The sequence below is a fragment of the Chaetodon trifascialis genome, chromosome 9, assembly GCF_039877785.1.
Source record: "Chaetodon trifascialis isolate fChaTrf1 chromosome 9, fChaTrf1.hap1, whole genome shotgun sequence".
NCBI classification, from domain to species: Eukaryota; Metazoa; Chordata; class Actinopteri; order Chaetodontiformes; family Chaetodontidae; genus Chaetodon; species Chaetodon trifascialis.
The window spans coordinates 13,363,898-13,387,504 of NC_092064.1; the positions used below are offsets into that span (position 1 = coordinate 13,363,898).

The 23,607-nt window shown below is 43.4% G+C and overlaps 1 protein-coding gene across 1 annotated transcript; it reads right to left on the reverse strand.

Annotated features, from left to right (window-relative positions):
* Nucleotides 1-11,134: 11,134 nt before the first annotated feature.
* Nucleotides 11,135-17,820, reverse strand: slitrk3a (SLIT and NTRK-like family, member 3a). Its single transcript, XM_070970066.1, has 3 exons — nucleotides 16,706-17,820; nucleotides 15,918-16,005; nucleotides 11,135-14,055 (listed from the first exon to the last, which is right to left on the reverse strand). The coding sequence occupies exon 3, from the start codon at nucleotides 13,995-13,997 to the stop codon at nucleotides 11,283-11,285; it is 2,715 nt and encodes a 904-aa protein (XP_070826167.1). The 5' UTR covers nucleotides 13,998-14,055; nucleotides 15,918-16,005; nucleotides 16,706-17,820; the 3' UTR covers nucleotides 11,135-11,282.
* Nucleotides 17,821-23,607: the final 5,787 nt, after the last annotated feature.

Here is a 23,607-nt window from a genome sequence, read left to right on the forward strand (position 1 = left end):
AAGGAGGAAAAGAGGAAAGAGACTGGTTAGAAAGAGGGACACCACCTTTGCTGCTGCTTCTAAGATGCAGCTAAACAGTGGTCGGGCTGAGTGAACGGAGGGGTTAGCTTTACCTCTGAAACCCTGGAGCTCCACCTGCTACATGTGCATCTCTCTCATTCTCCAAGTACTGTTCTGCTCATGTCATTCTCACTATTACCAATCCTTCTCCTCCCATTTCCCCAGTGGCTTGTCTCTCTCCATTTCTTTTCACACCCAGAAAAGAGAACTGATGCTAGCAAAAATGCTAAATGCTCCAATTACATGAAGCAGCAATCTTTCTGTGCAAATCCTCTGTGACTTTTTTTTTTTTTTTTTTTTTTTTTTTTAAGTACAAAATAATTTGGTGTAATGACCAGCAAAAAACTTATGATAATTCACCCTGGCTCCTGCCTTAAGTGTCAGGCTAAATTACTGCCCGAGTCCACACTGATAGAAGGTACAGTAATACAGCTTTACATTTTACATTTCATCCTCCTCACCCGCCTGTCCATCACCTGCTCTGCTCTTCTCTTCACCGCTCAGTCATTCTCGAAAACCAAATTATTCATGGAGCCCAGAAAATTACTCAGTTGCAGCAGTTAAGCATGCTCATACATCAGACATTTAAAAATAGTTCCTACCCTTTACCTCACCGTCTCCCCTTCTCCCCATGTCATTTTCTAGTTATCTCTTTAGGTGTCCATAATTTCACTTCACGTCTGCAGTGTCTACACTGTTTATCTCCCCATCCTCTCTTCTCTTCACCTCTCCATGTCATCTTTCTCCCCTCTTCTCCCCCCGGTTTCTTATCACACCCTGCCCTCTCCTCTCTAGGCAAGATGGAGAGAAGGAGAGAGAGAGAGGGGAAAAAAACAGGGTGGAAGAGGAGATAGCAGAGAGAAGAGTGACAGCAGCTTATGGGGAAGTGGATGGGGGCTTTTTTTCCCTTTCAGTCTCACTATCCAACTCTCTGTCTGTCTGTCTCTCTCTCTCTCTCTCTCTCTCTCTCTCTCTCTCTCTCTCTCTCTCTCTCTCTCTCTCTCTCTCTCACTCACTCACACACACACACACACACACACACACACACACACACACACACACACACACACACACACACTGCAGGTATCTCTGTTCTTCTCTGTCTAGTTGTGTTTCCTTAAGGGTTCTCAACTTCGCTCATACACAGCTGAGATCTGCCTGGCGCTGCCCTCACTGCCTGACAACGGCTATATGTGCACGCACACACACACACACACACACACACATGCAGGGATGACTACATTGCATGCACGCTTGTCTACACACTATTACTCAGATAAACCTGCAGGGAAACACAGGAATATCCTCCGACAGCAAATACCTTCAAAAATACACTGTGCACCTGCGAGCAAAGCAGACATGTACGACACACATACTGATTTGCACAACCAGCGCCATACACCCATGCAGTGTGCTACTGTCGAGCAAACATACTGCTTTTGTCCTGCCCGTGACCGTGAATCAGCATTCTGCCTGAATTATAGGGCTGCATTATGGATTCTCTCCACAACCCACATACTCTCTAGACATTGTTCAGAGAAACAAACACAAGCACACACAGCAACAGCTAGTAGACCAACAGACATCAGTGAAACCCTTTTCAATAACAAAAAACAAGTGCTTAACGTCAATTTTACCCCGTTGGTGAGACTGTTTTTTCCACCACCACAGAAATTATACAATGTCTTAGCCGTGACAAGGAGAAACACATGCTCCTCCTACGTTCACACTTGCAGGCAGAGCTCTGTAAATTCCACATGAAACATGATAATAACCTTTTCCTTTGCAAAAATTAGCACATCTGCAATTTTGGTTTCCTCTCTGCTTAATGTTCTGTGCTTTGCGTGGTGCTACAGCTTACGTCATGGTCTTATCATTTTTTGGGGGCGGGCTGTAGAGAATAGTACAAGGGAATGAAGGATATTTATGAATATTCAAATCCATGGCAGGGTGCTTGATATAGATGGTAGGAAGAGGGGAAGGCAGTGGAGATGTAGATTGATCTACATCTATCTATATCTACACTGTATATACGACATAGTCAAACGGCTATTACAAATGCATTCCTCATCTCATAAATGCTTGGCTAAACTGTTTTAGCTATAAAAATCCTCTGGTAGCTGTGGATTTGTTAAAATACTCATTACCTATAGGATTGTATAGGCATCTGTCTTTGTGTGGGTGAGTGCTGATCCTCTAAAAGCAGTCAGGCCTTAATTGAGCTAACTCCTGTATTGTTGAGCTAACGCTAACAGTGCAAGTGATCCCTGCTCATTAGGCAAAAATCTCCACAAATCTCTCCCCCTCTCTGCTGTAGTAGTAGTTACAGAACACTTTAACCAGCACAACAACAGATCCACATCATTACACACACTCTACAAACACAGACACAAAGCCACGGCCATACACACATACAGTGTAGAGACACATTACGCATCATTAAGCTCACTAACAGAGCAGAAATGTTTGGCTAACATCAGGTCAGTGGCCGAGGACATACCAGTGGTCTGTCTTGGTGGGCTGAAAGGCAGTGATTGCCTTCAGACACACACATACACACGCACATACAGACACACATGCACACAAAATGTATTTCTCAAAGGTACAATCAAGTATGTTGGCCAAAGTGTTGTCTGACACACCAACCCAACCCAATTTAAAACACAACCCTGTTCTCTGCCAGCTCTTAAAAGTACCCCTCATTTGTAAATAAAACAAGGAAAAAGTCACATATTTTCAATTATGAACAACTAAGAAACTCACAAAAGGCAAATTAAAGACCTATCTTACACTGAATTTATCTGTAATGACATAAACAACAAATAAATTAGGACCTTTAGCATTAAAGACAGATCTGTTGAATAATCACTATTGCAGTCACGACATGAAGACGTTCCTAAATTCTAAAACAGCTTTCCACCTGTTCAACTAAAAATGTCTCTAAAACAAAACAAAACCTCAACTAAAACACATAAATAAGGAACTTGAAAAACATCGAATGAAATTCCAAGCAGTAGACAGGGTTATTATTTCATGATCGATCATCTTCATCATCATTTATCCTCTTGACCGCAGCCCTGTTAAGTGTGTTGCTGTCCTCTCTGTTTTTTCGCCACATGTCCTAAATCAATCCTCCCTGGTTTTTTCTTCTCAGCTGCTTCCTCCTGCTCCATTTGCCCTCCCTTCGTGCTACCACCATAGCCTGGAAGTCAGGAAACAGCCAGAGCCAGCAACACACACACAGAGCTGAAACGTACTGTTAGCAATACAACTACAATTCCACATAAAGTGTAAGTCAGCTTTACTCAGTCTAGAAAACATGTCTTTCTTCTGGAAAAATGTGTCTGTGTGCTTGTGTGTGTGCGAGCGAGCAAATAGCCATGTATTTAATTCATTTGCTTAGCCATGTATAAAAACAGTATTCATATAGCTGAAGGTACGATATGACATTACACTTCACTTGACCTCATAAATTCAGCTTTGCATCATGATGACCCCGCTAAAAACATGAATCATTTATTTCACATGCAAATGTACTTTGCTGTAGTCTGTGCTGCGTTTTTGAAGCATTAGTGAGGGTTGTTCCTTCCACAGACACACAAACGGCCCAACAAGTGCACCACAAAGATCGACTAGTCTGCACTGACAAAGAGCAGAATGAGAGAGACCCAGCACTCTCCCTTCATCCCCACTTCCCCTCTCTTCCTCTCTTTATCGTGTCTTCTCCAGTCATCACTTCTGCTTCCCGCTGATTTCTTTTCCTCCTCACAATTCCTCTGTCACTCAAATGTGTAGAGCGTGCTGGCGCAGCACTCTGCATTACACTATTCAGGGCTGTTTTTATTGGCGTAAATTTAACACTCGCTTTGATTCTTTTATTTCTGCATCAGCAGCTAGATCTTGCTTTCACTAAATCTCTGAATACCAAGCATTCCTGAATCTGCAGCATCATGGAACCCCCTGAAGCTGCTTTTACAGTATGTAAGAGGCATTATACACTTAAACAACCAGGCACATCAGCTACACCAGTCACCAGCAGGTGGCCTTGGCCAACTAAACCATTCACAATCTGAGTAGAACAGCTGAATGTCAAACCACTACACACAGGCACAAAAGAGACACCAGTCTCCATTATCTACAACTTAATTTTATGTTACATAAAACCTCAAAGAATTCAGGCTAATTTCAGAGGCCTAAAGAACGCATCTTTGTAAAGCAGTTTCAAAATAAAAGGAGGAACTCAAAATGTGCAAAAGGAGTTTAAATGTTTAAGCCTGTCTCTAGAGGCTTGTGAAGCAATCAGTCTAACTAGTCAATCTGCTGATCTTCAGAATGATTTTTTTGTATTATTTTCTTTGCTGGCAACACAAAACATAGCAACCTCTTAACAGCAGAGACTCTCAATACCTCAGATGTAAAAAAGAAACACAGAAAGTTGGTTTATTCTGTTCCCCTGTTATCAGATTCTTATTTCAACCAGTTTGGCCCATTCTCACGGGTCACTTGTAGAAGTGATGAAGCTCTGTAAAAGCCAATACACCTGGCTAACACACACAGACAGATGGACACACACACACACACACACACACACACACACACACACACACACACACACACACACACACACTCAACTAAGGAAAGCACAGGATACATGACTAAACTAAACTAGTGTCAGTGGAATATTACCAAGCCGAGCACAACATACAGACTGGCAGCAAGGTCAGCAGGTCAACAGTTGGCTGTTTGTCCGTGTACTAAATAAGAGATACAGGGATGTGGAGATGTGGAGATGGAGCGCAGAATATTGGAAAGAAGAGTGTAAAGAGAGGGAGGCTTACAAAAGAAAAGGAGAAAAAAACAAAAGTGCAGTAGAGGAAAAAAACTAAGAAACCACAGGAAGCTAGGAGTCAGGGGAGGATGCTGATGATTGACTTTGTGCAAATGTCACCTCGTTTGAATTGGCTACATTAAAAATAATAAGTGACCAAACTCAGTGCTGTTGAATGCAGAAATCTAGTCAAAGAAGAAGAAAGAGTCTTTAAGAAATTCACTACAGGCCATCCTAAAGCACAAAGTAGGCCCCACACTGCGGAACAAAGACGGAGACGGGCTATTCAGAACAGCAGCCAGGGACACTATGCTCCATATTTTATTTTTGCGAAATCATGCCTCTCCTTCTCCCCTCCCCCTCCCTGAAATAAGTGATAAGGACACAGATTGCTAATCTTTCTTACACTCTGAAGCTAAGACTGTAGCACACTGCTGAGCAGCACAAATGACTGCAACTTTTTCCAAACTTGCAGCGTTTTTTATTTTTTTTTAAGACAGGAGAGAGGGCCACAATCTCCAGGGACCCAAAACTCACTAGGCAAACAATACGTATGCAGAGTTTTACAGCACAGGCGGCAGCAGAAGTAGCTGAGGGTTGAGGATCACCCCCTTTCTCTCTCTCGCACACATGCACACACACTCACTCTAGCTCTCCTTCTGCACCGATCCCCCCCCCCTTTCAACATACTGGGTCAGTCAAGCTCCTGCACTGCAGCACAGTCGTGTGATGTGTTAAAGGCTTTTCATGATCTCAGGCCTTAGGAAACTGTACCAAATGGAGTGGCTCTCTTTTCTTGTTTGGGGATTTTCTTACTTTAATTTCTTTGTTGTTGTGTAATGTACCATTTGTTCCTATTAGAAATGTTAAATGTAACCGCTAGGCTGTCAAATGGTAGTCCTCTGAGGATTATCCCAGTCAACACACTTGGTCCTGTATACAGTATTACATCAATATTAAATGCATGTGTATACAGAATAAAACAGCACTCTGCTTTAAAATAAGTGCAGCTATGGTCAGACTCTGTCTTTTGCACTAACAGACACACAGCACAAAGAAAACCAGAAGTAAGTTGAGCCATCAGCATAATCGCACAAAAGTCAAGTAAGCTCCTAGACACATGCACACCCACAGACAAGAAAGCCTTTCCCACATTTCCTATCGCACACAAACAAACACGCATGCACAAAAAGTGGAACGTGCCTTTCTGTATGCCGCACCTGCAGCATACTGCAACTTCAGCACTTGGTCAGAGACAGATTGGCTTTTTCAGCAAACTGGAGATAATTCCCTGTTTCCCAAATGGAGAAAGCATATCACACCACACACACAAACGCATGCACACACACATACACACATAATGCAAAATGTAAGTGGTCACAACCCTCTCTCAGTCCCTTCATAACATACTCTCTCTGCTTAGGACTCTGTTTGGTTAATTGGACAATTAAAGCTTCTTTCAGTGACAAAAGAGCAAAAAGAATCCCTACTTTCTCTAAGTGGCACATCCTTCACAATCCTCTACTGACAACTTCATGTTCTTTCACCCTTCCCTAAGCCGCTTGTCTGTGCTCTCCCTCCCATCAATACTGCTCTCAAACTGATCCCTCCCTACCATTTTTTTTATTACTCCCGCTATTCATTCTGTGCTGCCATTCAAAATCATGTCTGGGCTAATTAAGGCTCGCAAATACCCTTCAACAAACACACGCTAATAGAGCAGAGGAAAACAAGAGACCAGAAACACACTGCAAGCGTGTAGCCACACACAATGACAGATGAGCCTATGCATGCATCTGTCTGTGAATCTTGCATTCCTTCCCTCTCACTCATTGCACAAACACACACATACACATGAACGCGCACACACAGACGCACATAGGTGCACCCACAACTGACAGCAGCCTTCTTCAGCTATGCAGTGCAGGCAGAAACCAGCCAGAGGCCCAAAAATATCCTGAGCCAAAATGCCAGAGGAGAGGAGAGGAGGAAAATATAACACCACAGCACACATGAAACCACATCCCTGGGGACCACCTAAAATGTGTACCTGTAAATCCACACACTCACATCCAGATGACTGCCTCCACTCAACAGGAAAAATACCCACTTATATTTACTGACAGCAAATGGCTAGGGTGAATTCAGAGCTGGTGTGAGAGCCTACAGAAGCTTTTCTAATAGGCTTACAGTATCTCATATCTCTTAAATGAGCTCATTTGAAACAACTGCGTCATGGTTAAGGTTTAAATCAGTCATTATGTGTGTGTGTTAATAAGCATGCATTAAATTCATCATTATGTTCTAATAAGTCTTGTAGATAAATGCCTAAAGGAAAGTATGCCAAGCATTCTTACAATTTAACTTAACTACAAAGAGAGCAAAAGCAACTCATGAGACAAGCCTTCCAGCCTTTACAGCATAGAGATGTATGTGTGTTGTTGTAATTTTGCATTACTTGAGCAGTGCAACTGTGCTGGCAAACAATCAACTACCTTCAAACCAGCACAAAACATATCATAATAAAGTAAGTAGAGCTTAAAGCCAAGGTGCAGGAGAAGCATGACACAGCTATTCAGAGTCTGCAGGTTTCATTCGATTAATGCAAGTAGGACAGAACAGAACAGAAGGACAGTCTGAGGCATTTAAAACCTTCCTTAGTCCAAAGACAGGCAACATCTACAAAAAACTCTGGTTAAAATGATTGAAACCAAGACTTCAGAAACTTAACTGGCCCCAGATAAGTATACAGGGAAACTGTAACACCAGCCAAATCCAAGTTCAAGAATGCGTAAACAAAATAGATGACAATGCAAACTCAGCACTAGGACAAAGAAAGAAAGACATACGTAGACAGAAGAAGTTGTAAGGAACAGACACAGAGAATGCCAAGGACCAAAAGAAAGGCACACACTGCATTTACCATGCTGAAGTCTTGCCAACGTACAAACCTCAAGAGAGATGTTGCAGGAAAGGTTAACTCCCCTGCGGAATTCAAATATCACCGACTTGATAGAGAAAGATTCACACGAGCAATGCATGTTTACATTTCACACGCACAAAAAGAAACATTTAGCCAACCTTCAATCCCACTGGATGCCCCTATCTAACATTCCACCAAAGTATGAAATCACTTGGAGATAATAGTGCAGGATAACAAGAGGATTTATTGGGATAAAACCACTCAGCATGGTATAAAGGGACAAAGCCCAGCACTCATTTGTGAAATATTGTGGAGGGTGGGTGACAGGGGTGGAGGATAAAAGGTTACCAAGATATGGGACGATAGCAAAATCATCAATGATCCCAAAACTTTATTTATTCATTTGGGGTTGGGGTGATGGTGAGGGTTAGGTTAACAGAGTAATGCATTATGGTTTTAATCAAACTGAGTGCACACTGAAAATGCTGACCATATAGTCTAACCTCTTGGTCAGGGAAAGCAAGGATGTGTGTGTGTGTGTGTGTGTGTGTGTGTGTGTGTGTGTGTGTGTGTGTGTGTGTGTGTGTGTGTGTGTGTGTAAGAGAGAGAGAAAGACTATAAGTTATAAAGTAAAAAAGGAGCAGACAAATGAGGTGGAGCAGTGGAACATGGGAATAATACAGCATTGTGAAACTTTCTGCAAGAAGAAAAAAAAAAGCCTTGAAGTAATACGACCATGCTTACAAAGGCTTTATATGAAGGTGACCTCCACTCATTTGAGCAACAGTAATTGAAATTGAAATGAAACAATGAATACAACACAAGGTAAAATGTTCCATATACGTACGCTTATAGACTGGATCATTGATGATCAGCACTGGAGATGACTAGACTAGACTAGCTAAGGGCCTTCCCATTCAACAAGGAAGTATGTGGTTTGCTACATATTTTCCACTTAGTGTAAATTGACACGTATGAGAAACTATAACACCCAATTGCAACTGAGGATCACCACTCCTAGTAAACCTATTGAAATCAAAGCAAATTGCATATCATGCCCATTTCAAAACAAAACAAGAGATGCACCCTCCTTTCCATAGATATTCACAAATTTATAGACATCAAGATTGCATTATATTTTTCCCAAATTAAAATTTCACTTTAGGAAAGAGAAACAGAAATAGCGCCATGATGATCTGTACTTGATCATATTGACTCCACAGCTGCATCAACCTTGGTTTTTGTCTGCTTGTTCTATTTGGTCCCAAAAATGAATCAGGCTAGGACAGGGAAATACAAAATTTCAAAAATGTCACAGCTAAAAAAGTACTGACTAATGTTTGCTCTTGAGGATTAATTTACCACCACCATTTCCAATGCGAAAAAAATAAGAATAAAAAAAAATGCTAGTGCTAGTAATCATCAGTCAAAAAAAAAAATTAAATACCATCATGTAAAAGCATTGATCAGCTCTTTCAAGATTTTCTTTTTTGAAAATAATTTGTTGATACATCTAGAGTGACCTCCTTTATTCTGCAGTTTTCAAGACAATTGGTTGAAATAATGCAAGAAAAAAAGAGAAGAAAAAAGCATTGAACAGATGAAACTGCCCTGAAATGAACAAAATTGTCTTATGCCACTTGTATGTTTTATATCTAGGTATTTTGACCGCAATACATACTGAGTGCGAGGCTCGGTGACCTCTTAGGATAAGCATTTTGTGCAATTGCATCCAATCTGCTAAATGCCCAATGGATCTGAACGCCTTTTTATCGCCCTCCAGTGGACTGAATCCACACTGCTACTTTGGGGAGAGTCAGAAATTACATGCACAAATTCAAAGAGTGACTTCCAATGATGTTTTCACTCCCTCTCAATTACTGTTTATTAGCCTACATCAGCAATACCCGTTTAGATAATTGAAATTGCAGTGTGGCTCAGTGATTTGGTATATCATGTCACATCATCCACTTCAAAAGCAGCAGCATTCACCAGTTCTGGCATTGCATTTTCTGTGTATTTTAACCTTCACATTACATCCAACTAGGACCAGTAATGTAGTGGCAAATGAAAACTGTGCACTATCATGTCCAGCAGGTGAAGATCATAGGACAAAATATCTATAGAGAGAAAAGGCAAAAAATTATATTTTACTTAAATGAATTTGGAACTAATTTGAAAATAATACGGAGCTGAACTGAGTTAAAATGTTATTGCCCTCCACTACATTCCTGTCTAGCACTCTATTGGTTCAGTAGCTATTCCTCCATCTCCAGCAGCATTAATGATGGCTGGCCACAGCTTCAACATGCCACTTTAACAAGACACCATATACACGGCCTGTCAATAGTGCTCCACACACAGGTTCCCGTGGCATCAACCCTTTCATCATTTGATTGAAGAGTTTGTTTTTATTAAGAAGGCTATACCAGACGCATAATCACTATACATTGATTTAACATTACCTTTACAATTAAATTCTTCACTGAAATTACAGAATAAATATATGCACATTTTTCTTCAAATCTTTGTGAGAGAGAAAACATTAAAAGTGCTTCCTACAAAGCCGTTAGTGGGTGACAATGGGGAATCCAGAAGCAATGGAAGGGGTCAGGGAGGGTGGTGGTGGGGGGGGGTTTCAACAAAGTGCGTGGAAATATCCAGAAAACCTTGAGCGTTGTCTTATAATAATATTCACAAATGTTTTACCATCCGTACGTCAGCGCGTCCTTTTTACGAGAAGCACCCTGATATAGACAGAAGTCCTCAGTGATAGTAATAACCATATTAATAAGATATAAAAATTAAATAGAACACTGAACTGTAAATGCGTTGCAGTATCTCTGTTCATAATGTGACGTGATAGTTCTGAGTAAATCTCCTCGCTTCCTGCACTGAAGCGAGTGCATGCAGCAAACTGCAGTTCATTTTGATATATGTATTTTTTTCTCTCTTTCAATCATTTCCTACAAACTTTATGTGCACGGCCTCCGGGTGTTTGTACATCCTAGTCAAGGGTAAAAGAGACAGAAAGAAAACCCCCAAGTCAGGGAGACGTCCAGCTCCCGTGCGTCTTGCACATCATGGTAACTCCATAAAAAGGGGTTTTAGTGACAGATGTATTCAGGATGTTTTGTATGTTTTATTCCCCGGTGCGCCTCTCATTCCTCTTTTGCTCTGTCTTGGGCATATAGAGATATTTATATATTATAAAAATAACGGCTGTTGACATTGCTGGCTACTCTGAAAAAAAGGCACTTCATTGAAATATCTGAGAATGGCCTCTCCTCCAAAGTGATTTGGGGGGGGGAACTTTGTTGTAATTGTAATATAATATTTTATTTTATATCATGCTGCTTTTTCAAGTTTATTTTTTTTTAAATTGGTTTTGGGTGGTTTTGTTCTGAGGGTGGCAAAGTGAATGTGTTGATTTTGTGTTTTATTTTGTTTTTTCTCCATGGGCTAGAGATGTTAAAACCGATAAGATTTTTCCAAGACTTCGAGGTAATCCGGCTTGGTTTGAAGTTTGGCCCTTAACTCGAGGTAATCGCTTTGGGACGGGTCGGGGTAGCAGCCTTTCCCCGCCGTGAAAAGCAATGTCTCCTTCAGCCGTGCATCCTGCTGCAAATCGGGGTACTGCATGCCTGGTGGGTGCGCATGCGCCACATGCATGTCCTTTAGTTTGGGCACTGTCCCATACAAACAGTCTACAAAGCCCACTGTAGGCGTGGGCCTCTGACTGTCAATCACTGTAGGGCAGAGCCCTCCATTCTCATGAAATCCTGCCATGTCAGCCGTTGAGTGGTTGACTGTGACGATGGTGTTGAGTTGAGAGTTGGAGACGGCCAGGGTCCACTCTCTCTCTTTCTCTAACAAGGTTCTGTAGTTACTGTTGCTACTGCTGCCATTGTCTTTCTTCTCTGAAAACTGGGCTCTGTCCTCCTCTGCAATCTCCCCCTCTCTAGGCTTATAGATGGGGTTGTTACACATCTGAGTCACAGGGTGGGGGATGTAATCATAAACGTGACCATGGGCATGTGTGTGACTAGTGTGAGTGTGTGTGTGCATACTGGGAGTCGGTTTCTCTGGTGTGCCAGCGTTAGCAGCACTACTCTGCCTCGGTGGGTCCTCGAAAATCCTGCATTGCATTTGGATCCCCGTCAGATCGACCTCAGATCGTTTCCTGAAGGGCAGCTTCTTCCTGCGACGAAGAACAAAGGCGAAAAGCCCGGCAGCCACAAACACAGCAGAGATGAAGAGGATGAGTAGGCTGAGAATGAGGACAGACAGTGGGACAGCCCCCCTCCCACCTGCCTCCCCCATTTCAGAGCTCCCAGTGGTGAGGTCTTCCCCTCCAGGCAGGGCTGGTGAAGGGCCTGAAGAGTATTTGAGCTCAGGACAGATGACCTCAACCTCCAGGGAACGCAGGTCCTTCCCAAAAGCAAATTCGGGTGTCTTGCAGATGACATCTCCAACCACAATGACAGAGGAGAGTTTTTCCAGCCACTGTTTGAGGGGGATGATATCGCAGGAGCAGTCCCAGGGGTTCTGATGGAGATCAATCTGGACAATGGAGGTCAGATGCTCCAGAACGCCATGCACAGGCAGGGAAAGGAAGTAATTGTTGCGGAGGTTGAGGCGTGCAAGGTTGGTGCCAGCAAAGGCGTCAGTGGGGAGGGAGCGTAGCAGATTGTCATTGAGGAAAACCAGCTGGAGATTTGGCATTAGGGAGAAGGAGTTAGGTTGTATCTCACGTATGACATTATACTCAAAGTAAAGATAACTCAACATCTGAAGCCCCCTAAACATCCCAGGGGTGAGTCGCTCAATATCATTCCCATTAAGGTATAAACTTTTCAAGTTTGGAAGGTTAATAAAAGCGCCCTCCTGGACATAGGATATCCGATTATTCCCTAAATGCAATAAATCCAAACTTGAGAAGTTCCAGAAATCAGAACGGTAGATTTTCTGTATTAGGTTCCCACTGAGATACAATTTCTTGGCATTGAGGGGCCGAGGCAGGAGCTCAGAGATGTTGTGAAAGCCTTTCTCTTTACAGTTCACTGTTAGCCCCAGGTCATTGATGTGAAGGTTGCAAGTACATCCAGCTGGACAAATTATTGGGATGGGAGGTCTTGTTTGGTAGCCAGCAATGGGGGGCTGGTTCATGCCTGGGTAGATACTACGAGGGGTTGGGGGGTTCTTTGTGGGCCGAGGTCGTTTGGTTGGCTTGACAGCTCTTTCCTTGTATTCCACAGAAGAGGCGGTGTTGTGAAAGGAAGAGAGCATGGAGGAAGGTTTTGTGGGCCATGTGTTCTCATTGCTGAAAGGGACCCGGGGAATTCCCAGCTTGGCCTCAATCTCTGCATCTGAGAGCAGTGGACAGAGCTCACTGCGCTTGATTTCCCGTAAGTCTTTCCCATGCAAGTGGAATGGGTACTCACATGTAATCTCACCAACCAGAGCTGTATAAGGGATTCTCTCCAGCCACGTTTTTAACTGGACAATCTCACACACACAGTTCCAGGGGTTCTCCTCCAGCTGGATTTCCATTAAGCTCCTCCCAACGTATTCCAGCGTGCCCTTATACGGCAGAGTCTTTAGTCTGTTTCCCCTCAGGTCCAGGTGTGTGAGTGACACAGACCGGAAAAGATAATTTGGGAGCACGGGAATCAGATTGTCATTTAGTATGAGCACTCTCAATTTGTGAAGGTGCCTGAATGCACCACTTTCAATCCGTTTGATAACATTGTAGTCCGCCTGGAGATACTCTAAACTCTCCAACCCCAAAAAAGTGTCATTCCGGAAAACTTCTAGTTTATTTTCATGTAGGAACAGCCGTTTGAGTATTCCTAAGCCATTGAATGCTCCAGCGTGGATATCTTGCAAGGCATTGTTACCCAGATTAATGGATATGGCATTGTTGAGATGGAGGAAGCTGTTGAAGTAAAGCTTCCGCATGGAGTTCCTCTGCAGATTGAGCTTGAAGGGCCGACTCCATATCTGGGAGATCTGGCTGACATTTGTAAATCCTTTACTGTCACAGTGGACGTGGAAGATGCCCTCTTTGACCTCGCAGTAGCAGGGCTCGAAGCAGGGCTCGTCGATCTCCTCTGAGTCCTCTAGTAGTGGGATCGGGGTGGTCCATCCTAAGGCTATGGTGCTCAGCAAGGTAACCCACAGCATCCTCGCTGACACCAAGGGGATGAAGTCTCAGCTCCAGGGACAGAGCCACTTCACAGCACTGCAACACAGAACACAGGGAGGGAGAATGGGAGGGAATGGAGATTGGCAATACACACACACAAGTACACACACACACACCCTCACAAAGTGAAGTTTGAGGTGAGAGACAGACGCAGGGGAGAGAGAGGAAGGGTGCGTTAGTTTCATTAGAATGGGAGTTTTAAAATGAATACCAATGGATAATAGAATGACACCGTAGATGTTGCAAAATTTCTGGATATCTCACATTAAATATAAAGCCAGCACTCTTGGATTTGGTCATATGATACCCAGCAACACAGACAAGTTAACGTCAGTATATAGGGGGAATTGCGATTTATTATACTGCAGATATGCCGGTAAGGTCGCAATAAATCACTTCAGAGATGCTTATCGCCATGAATAAACGAAGGCAACAGCAGGTGGGTGAGGATAGTGGTGAGGAGACACCGTCCCCCGGCTGTGTTTATTACATAACAGGGACCTCAGTCCCTCGTTCAGTAAATGAGAGTCCACAAAAGCACGGTGGAAATTAGAGTTGGTGCATTGAAGGTCTAACGCAGGAAAAGGACGGGGAAATAGGTGTCAGCCCTGGTGGCCATTAGTGGGACGAGATGAGGACGTGCTGAATACCCATCTCGTTAAAATTCATCCTTTATCTTTGTCTATAGCCCACAGAAAGCTGATTAAAAGAGGTTTAACAAAATATGAACCGTGTCACAGAGGTTGCAGAAAATCAAGCTGAATTTACCAGTGTAAAGATGTTAAAAACATGTCAAAAATAAGGAAGAAAAAAGGGAAAATAGTCCAATAGGTCCAATGATTCCCACGTGCAGAAAAAAGCAGAGCCCCATCTTTTTGCCCTCTGTGTTTTCAAGGGTTAAATGTCCCACATAGAAACCAAATGAATACGGAAAACCGTCAGCTTATTCATTGTAACTGAAACTCTCATTTGACAGAAATACAGTCACCACAACTTCCTCTGGCTTTCCCAATCGGTGGTGTCGTTGGAATTTTAGTGGAGCAATGGCACAGGTGAAAAGCGCAGTGGACAGAGCTGCTGCTCCGAGAAACTCAGTTATGAGTCTGTGTTTTAGCAGATCCAGCCAGCCTGGAAATAAATGATATCATATATAAAGACAGGACGAATGGAAATAATAATAATAATAATAATAATAATAATAATAATAATAATAATAATAATAATAATAATAATAATAATAAAGGTCTCTAAAATTTCGTTTTGATTAAAATAAATGGCTGATCGAAGATTCCGTTCAGTATTTCCATGGTGTTACTGTAAGTGGAAAAAAGTCACGCACACACACACACACACACACACACACACACACACACACACACACACACACACACACACACACACACACACACACGCACGCACGCACGCACGCACGGCTCTGAATATCTTTTCTGTAGGCTGTGACTTCTCTTACACGCGCACACGCACGCATAGCTCTGTCCGCTCAAGCGAGGGTGCTGAAAATCCAGAGGAGATGCGCTGGGACCGTCTGCCGGAGCAGAGCCGCTGTCCATGGTGTTGAAACCAAAAGCCCAGCCACATGAGACGAGAAAATGAGGGAAAAAAGGGAAAAGAGATTGTAATCTCCCCCCCAAAAACGTGACAATAAAGCAGGGGAGGAGAAGGGCTTCTTGAATATGATCTCCTTAATGCAAAATTCACGGTTTTCATTTCCCTCTCCGTGCGTAATCCTTCAGGATTTACTGATTCCGCTTCCACGATAGCGATCAAAAAGCGCGGATGCGATGTCAAAAAAACCCTAATGACATTTAAAGCAATTAAAAATAATAAGTGCCATGATACAGTCCCTTGGGGTGTATCGGATCGGGTGCTATACGTACTTAGTTTAGTGGGATTCCAACTTCACATATCCTCCCGTGGTGTGTTCTGTTGTTGCCCGGTGCGTCCTGCTCACCGTCCGATGCCGGGCTGTGAGGAAGAGAACAAGAAATGGGGGTGATCGAGCCGTTAGAGGAACGGGGGGGACAGAGAGATGGAAAGAGAGAGAGAGAGAGAGAGAGAGAGAGAGAGAGAGAGAGAGAGAGAGAGGGCATTGAGGAGGGAAAGAGGAAGAGATGCGCATGTGAATGAGCCACAGATTCAAAACCACCAAGCTGGGGAGATTCTCCACAGCCTTGTACGTACATGAATTAAAAGTGCTGCTCGTCGCGAGTGGCAATTTCAATACGACCTATTGTCAACCTGGACATTTATATCAAACTAAGTTAACAAGAAACGATGACATCTTACAAGCGCCAGTCTAACCAAAACCGGTCAACAAATCCCCCTCTCGTTTACTAATATTTCCCCCATAATAACCTTGCTGTCAACGGAGCAGTGACAGCAGAGCACTTACTGAAATACATGCCAAGCATAATGCAGTGGCCTTTCGTCGTGATATTGGCAGCAAAACGGCCAATAAAGAACAAACGGCTATTGATCAGCCCACTGGATCGCTACGATTCGTTATCCTCGATGTATGGAGAGCCCTTGTAGACCTGCTTTTTGAAGTCCGTGGCTATGCAGACACCAATAGGCGTATGAACACACAAGCATGCACACACATATCTGCATAAGATCCCCCTCATGAGACTCCCCAGCACAGGCAAACATAGCTGAAAGCACTCACCTTAGATTCGCACTGCAATTGGAAAGCATTGGGAAAAATGACCACTAGTGTGATTCTTGTTAGATCTCTCTCTCTCTCGCTCGTTCTCTCTCTCTCTCTCTCTCTCTCTCTCTCTCTCTCTCTCTCTCTCTCTCTCTCTCCTTCTTCTCGCACCCTCTCTCAGTCAGAGGCTGAAGCAAAAGAGAGGAGAGAGGAGAAATAAAGACGTGATGGGAATGCAATCTTCCCCACTCTTGCTCTCCGGTGTCTCTGACTCTCTCCCCTTCTTTCTCGTCTCCTTTTTTCCCCCTAAGCAGTTTGCTTAAAATGCAAGCCCTCGACTTGTGCCCGTCCGCTTCCTCTTCCTCCCCTCTCCTCCTCCTCCTCCTTCTCCGCCGCCGCCGTCGCCGCCCCCCGGGCGAGCGCTCAAGAGCAGTGTAGCCGGGTGAGAGTGTTCTCCTCTCGGTTTCAGGACCTTGTCTCTGTCCGGCGCAGCAATAGCACGAGTCTGTGTATCATATTGACAGTTTGGTAGGCTGCTTTTTTTTTTTTTTTTCCTCCTAGTCTTTCTTTCTTTCCTCGGGTCCGTTTCCCTGTCGTGCGTCAGAGGAGTGAAGGACTGAGCCGGGGAGGTGGAAGGGTGGGGGGAGCGAAGGGGTGAGAGACGCAGTGGAGAGAGATCTGGCGGTGGGAGAAAGAGGAGGAGGGGAGGAAAAGAGTGATGGGGACGGTTGCGCTATAGTTCTGGATGCTGTCGAGAGGAGGAGAGGAAACAAACTGAAGAGAGGAGAGAGTGAGGAGCGCTCTGGCTTTCGCGGCGGGGACACGCGTTAGGAAAAAAAAAAACTGAGGGAGCGCGCCTTGCGGGCTGGGTGAGACTGGCAGACCTGTGGATGACGGTCAGGACGCAAGACTACTCCCTCTCAACGCGATCCTCGTTTTTTTTTTTTAATTATTGAGATATATCTAATAATGATCACAGCAGTGCTAAGTTCTTCTACCGAGCGTCATTTTCTCAGCTGCAGCTCCGCGAGCAAAACGTGGAGTTGGCAGCCGTCGCTCTGCCCGTGCCTCTCCTCTCTGCTGTGGAGACAGAGAGGGTGGCCGCGGCTATCTACAGCAAGCGGGGGAGAGGCAGGGAAATACGGAGCGCTTCGTCGTTTCTCTCCGTTTGCGTGCCTTCCCCCGCCTCGCCTCCAGCGGGCAACACAAGCCCGTGTTGTGAGCGGCAAGCCAGCGAACGACTTAGACACCATCACGATTCCCAGCTATTGGAGCTCTGCGCGGAGGGGGCTGATTGCAGTGGAAAGTTGACATCCCCCTACAGTGTCTCTGGTTAAAACTGAGAACCTGAAATTTAGCTGTTATTATTGCATTTTACAGTGAAGCAATGATATCAGGCTGCAGTTGTAGGAGAGGTGCTGTTTATGCACTGTAGCACCGTTATTTCATGGGGCATATATATAATTTGCGTACACAGCCTGCTGTGTTTTGGCAGGAAAGAGCAATTGAAGTTGCTGAATTTAAGATAGAGTGTTATTTGTGTAGTTTTACATAGCTTTAAATGAGATTTGGCAGGTGAAGAAAACTGTGGCCTTTTGCAGTATGTTCCCTCTCTGTGACATAAATCATTCTGCAGGGGTAACCATGAAAGCTCAAGGCCCCTGGAGATCCCCCAACCCCACGTACAGTATCCACTGACCTTCAGGGCTATTTCCAAAATGATCCTGTTGTAGGATTAGAGATGTAAACCTTTATCCCATTTGTAACCCCTGCTGAGATTTATATGTCACTATATTATATATATGTCATGGTGGATTAGAAAAGGTTGAATGATTGAGCTCTTGAGAGATCCTCATCATCGGAACATATTAGAGATGAATGAATCAGCACTGTTGTCGTCATAAATGTCATTTTGTGGAAGCCAGGAGACCTTTATTCTGATATTTTACAGTTATTTACCAGTTGCTGTGTAGTTCAAAGTCGGTGACAATGCAGTGTCCCAGATAAAGCCCTACATCAAAATAGCTCTTCACACACCAGGGTTAATACAAACCAAAAATGTAAATCAATGGCTAAATATATTTAGAAACAAATAGCTTGGGACTTCATTATTACAAATGTGTGTTAGCATGTCACAATGCAAATCATTTGTTTTGTCAGTTTATTTGAACCGGTCGTTGCCTTATACGAGTAAAGCAAGTACACACAAACCAGTTCTGGGCCTGTACATGCAAGCAAACCATACACACACACCCATACACAAGCAGTGGATGGGACATTAGAGACGAGTGTTTGGGAGCAGCTGGTGGTCTGTAAAACTGCCATTCTTCTTTATGAAAAGCCATCATTCACTCCTTCAGCCTGTCAGCTAATGTCAGACGGACTGACATAAGGCCAACGCAAACCCTTCTTTCAGCTCGCAGGACATGGATTGGTCAGAGTTTGTCACAATGACGCAGTGGTGACCTTAAGATTACAGATCGGAGCTAATGAGATCACCAGTTACAATTTCCCCTTTGGGTGACACAGCAAAAATTGGACATTGATCGGCTTGAGTTTGACAAGTATCATGTCAAAGCAAGAGCTCTTGCTCAAACATGAAACTCTTGGGAGTGAGTGACTCGAAAGGTGTTGGCGTAACATAAAAAGATCAAGTCATGAGGAGTTTATTTGCATAGTTGATAAATTTACTGTTTCAGAGGGCTTTGCAGCACCAACATTATTTAACATTATATTGACTTTCCTCACCAGCAATACAACAGCATTGGCTGACGTACAATGACACGGCAATGACAAAGGCAAGCTACCTCTTGTGGCAGGGTGAATAATGAATGTGAAGTGTTGTTGGACTGCCGTGAGGGAGGAGGTGGTTGTACCTGACAAATGTGCGACATTGATACCAGAGTCTGTTGTTTGCATCCCCGCTACTGCAGTACCAATAATAAAAAGTAGTTTCTCTTAACCAAGACCACAATCTTTCTATAACCTTAACCAAGGAGTTTCTAAACCCTAACTATTTGTGATATGCTTTTGTAGCTGGCCTGTCGGTCATTTTTGACCGCACTGAAAAACAAAGTCAGGTGGTGCAAGATCGCACTGGCCAAATGAGACCTTCTGCGAGAACGTTGATGAAAAAAAAAAAGGATTCAGAGGATGAAAATTAGTTAAATCCCCTTCCCACCATTCAGCAGACAGAGCAATGAGCGCAAAGACTGAAATATGTTTAAATCATTATAATGTTTAAACAAAAAAGAAAATAAAAGGCCAAATTTAAAAAAAAAATACACATAAAAATGTTTGACTGATACATCTGGACATCGTAATGGGCATTAAAGTCAACTCAGTCATCACTGACCTTTTAAAGTCATCTCTGCGTAATGAAGGGACATCAGTGACGATTCTGTCATCGCAGGCTGCAAGTCGCACTGCAACCAGTGGGGAAGAAAATGTCTGCCAGTGCTGCTCAAGCATATCGTGAAATGAAAAGAGACAGTACTTACGACGGGAGAGGGATGCTGCTCAGGCTTACAGTGCATGGTTCATCTGCCAGTCTGGTGACCGTTCAAAAACTGTGCGAGCGAGAGATCGAGCGGATAAACTGTTGTGGATGATGTGCATAATGTGCAGAATTGCTGGTAGCAGCAACACTTAAACTATAACAGAAAGTGGCTAATAAACAGGAATATTACTCCAGTGTTAAAGGCCCAGTTATTACTTGTTATCAAGGAACAACCACGACCTGTAAACTATGACCTTCTACCCATTGAAAAAGTTAAAGAGGGGGGAGAAAAGTTGGGTCTTGGTTAGAAAACTTTATTAGCTGTCACCTTTCGAAACTTTCCATTACCCCGTCTCTGCTTGTCATCACGGGTTTCAGTGACATACCTCATGCCACCTGCCAAAGTCCTTTGTGGACCACAAGGGACGGTGGGAGGCACAGTCAAATAATTCCCTATCTATCGGTCCGTCCATCTTTGTGTCTCTCCTCCTGTCAGTCTGCCTGACTGCTTGGGAGTCAATACGTCTGAATGCTGGTCTGTCTTTCCTGCTGTCCACTTACATCCCCGCCTGGCTGCCTGCCAACTGGACCAACCTGCCTGCCAGTCTCTCCACCTGATGGCCTTCCTGTTTGCCAGACTGGCTGCCTGCTTTCATGTCTGTCTGTCTCTGTACCATTGTACCTACCTGCCTTTATGTCTGTCAGCACGACTGCCTGTCTCCTTTATGCGACCATAAGGATGTGCCTTGGTCTTCTTCATCTCCTATGCAACACAGACAAACAAGGACAGATTCCGTCATACAGGGGAAAACTTTGGGAAGAGAGTTGTCTGATATGAATGGATCATTGCTTACTGTCTGTTCAAAAGCTCAAAGATCTTGTACCTTTGTCTGGTTGAATGGAAATGTTTTGTACTCTAATAAGCGTACTCAATCACAGCAGGAAATTCTTCTAGCTTCTAGAAATCTAGCTGTGTATCTCATCTGTTGTAGTAGATCCGTCCACTTACCCGGAGCAAGAAACACGAAATGACTGTCATGTTTTTTTAATTAATTACACTGTAGTTCGGTCCGTACTTTGAGGAATGCTGCATGCTTTGTTGACATTTGAGATCAAGAGATTGTGTGGAAACCCCAGAGTATGTATGCAGAACCCACTGGACGGGAAAACTACAAATATCAAAACAAAATCTGAAGTTGTTGTTCATCAATGCTGGAGGAACAAAACAGAAAAAAAGGCATAATTTAATGATGCTTATGGTTTTAATCAAAGCAACAACACTGAAATAAATATCTAATTAGACTTTTTTTCACTATATTCAGTGGCTTGTGCATGCCAGTTTAATTAAGAGACGGCAAGTGTTGCTGATTGAAAGCCGCTTGAAGCTGTCAAGTATACGTATTGTATAAGGCAATAAAGGGCATTGTGTTGAAAATAAGGAAGCAGCTGTGTTTCACTTTAAAAGTTTTCTTCGTAGTTCAGGGCCTGGCCTTGAAATTTCAATGTGTTTGCTGAGTGAGTGTCTAGTCTGGCCTGGGCTGTAAGGAACAGTGGCTAGGGAAAACTCTGACTTGGAAAACAGAACAGAAAAGAGTCTTAGAGAAGATCAATTTATGTTTGTATTCAATTTGAACAATGCTCTCATTTTCCCCCCAATGAAGCCTGAAAAGAAAACCTTAGTAGAAATTAAGCTAAACCCCATGTGTTCCTTTTTAATATCAACCCAAGTACTATAAGTTTCTATTGTAGGGGCAGACTCTCACAGGATTTGTCACTACAAATATACAGGGCCACAGAATAAGTCAAATGTAATTCTTGGTGTTGCTTTGGTGAACTTTGGTGAGGTTTAGGAACTCTCTCTCTCTCTCTCTCTCTCTCTCTCTCTCTCTCTCTCTCTCTCTCTCTCTCTCTCTCTCTCTCTCTCTCTCTCTCTGTGTTGGCTGCTGAGTAGAACTTTAATGTGGTCACGTCTGAGTGATTGGCCCAACAGTGCGAATGAAGTTCAGGACAAAAGAGCATCCAAATATAAAACACAGACACATGCTCGCTCTCTCTCTCTCTCATTCTCTCTCTCTCTCTCTCTCTCTCTCTCTCTCTCTCTCTCTCTCTCTCTCTCTCTCTCTCTCACACACACACACACACACTATCTGACATTGAGACGGACAAAGTCAGTGTAGGAGTCATTGTCTCATGAGAACATCACATTGTAAGGCCTCATGGGCCTCAGTGACCAGCACAGAGCTTCTCATCATAATAGTCAGGGGCAGTATTGTCACTGTTACTGACGTCTCTGACACCGTTACAGTGTACAACAAGAGACCAGGAGAAGAGTGCCTATGGTAATGCAATGTTTTTCATTAGCCGCTTGCATAATTAGAGAATTAAATACAGTGATTTAATGGGGTACACTCTGTCCTGCCTGCCCCTGTCCCTGCATTCCATCTGTCTCTGCCTCTGCATCTTCTGTGTTCCTAGATACAATGAATGTACAAGCCTTTGCCTCTGTACACACACACACACAACACACACACACACACACACACACACACACACACACACACACACACACACACACACACACACACACACACACACACACCTAAAACCTGTTTAAAAAGCTCTTTTGCACAGATTGCACTCAGTTCAAATGAGGACTAGCAATTAGGACCTAGATAAGGGAATTCAAAAGCAGATCACTGAGGTTCTGTGTTAACACCTTTTTTTGTTTGTTTGATATTTGTATCAGAGCACAAGTCTAGGAAACACTGCCCCAAGTGTGAATGTATTAAAAAGGCGTAGCAGAAGCCTACACACAAGACAGCATATGTCTCAAATTGGCTTATCTAAAAAAATAAAATAAAAGAAAGAAACACCTTTCCTTATCTGTGTGCATTAAGGGTTGCAGACACATGAAAAAACAATGCACATAAAGTAAATTTTGTGGGATTTCAAACCACTTGAGGGAAACATCAGGAACTGACAACACTACACATTTCCAAGACCGTTCTAGCGGTTGCCTCCACAGGAGCATGTATGAAATGAAAGGTGTACATCTCTGAATGTTTTGTTGTATGCTAACAACCCCAAATCAGCCTACTGACTATTGGCTATTGTGAATGCATGAGAACCCAGGTTTGGGTGTGAATGTGCTTGTATTCAAATGTGTAACAAATATTTGGAAAGGTTGAGCTGAATTAATGGATCTCATAATTTATTGATTTTCTTTTATGACTAATTCCAGCGTTTAGAGACAGAATCTTGAGGCTATGGTGAATAAACCATGGTTATGATATGGTTAGGATTAAGCACGTAAAACATTGGTTACAGTTAGGGGAAGAAAGTAGCTATGATTTAGAAACACCTGGATGTTAATCACAGATCTGAGACGTGACGCAAACTCTGGTCTCTTATGAAAGTTGAA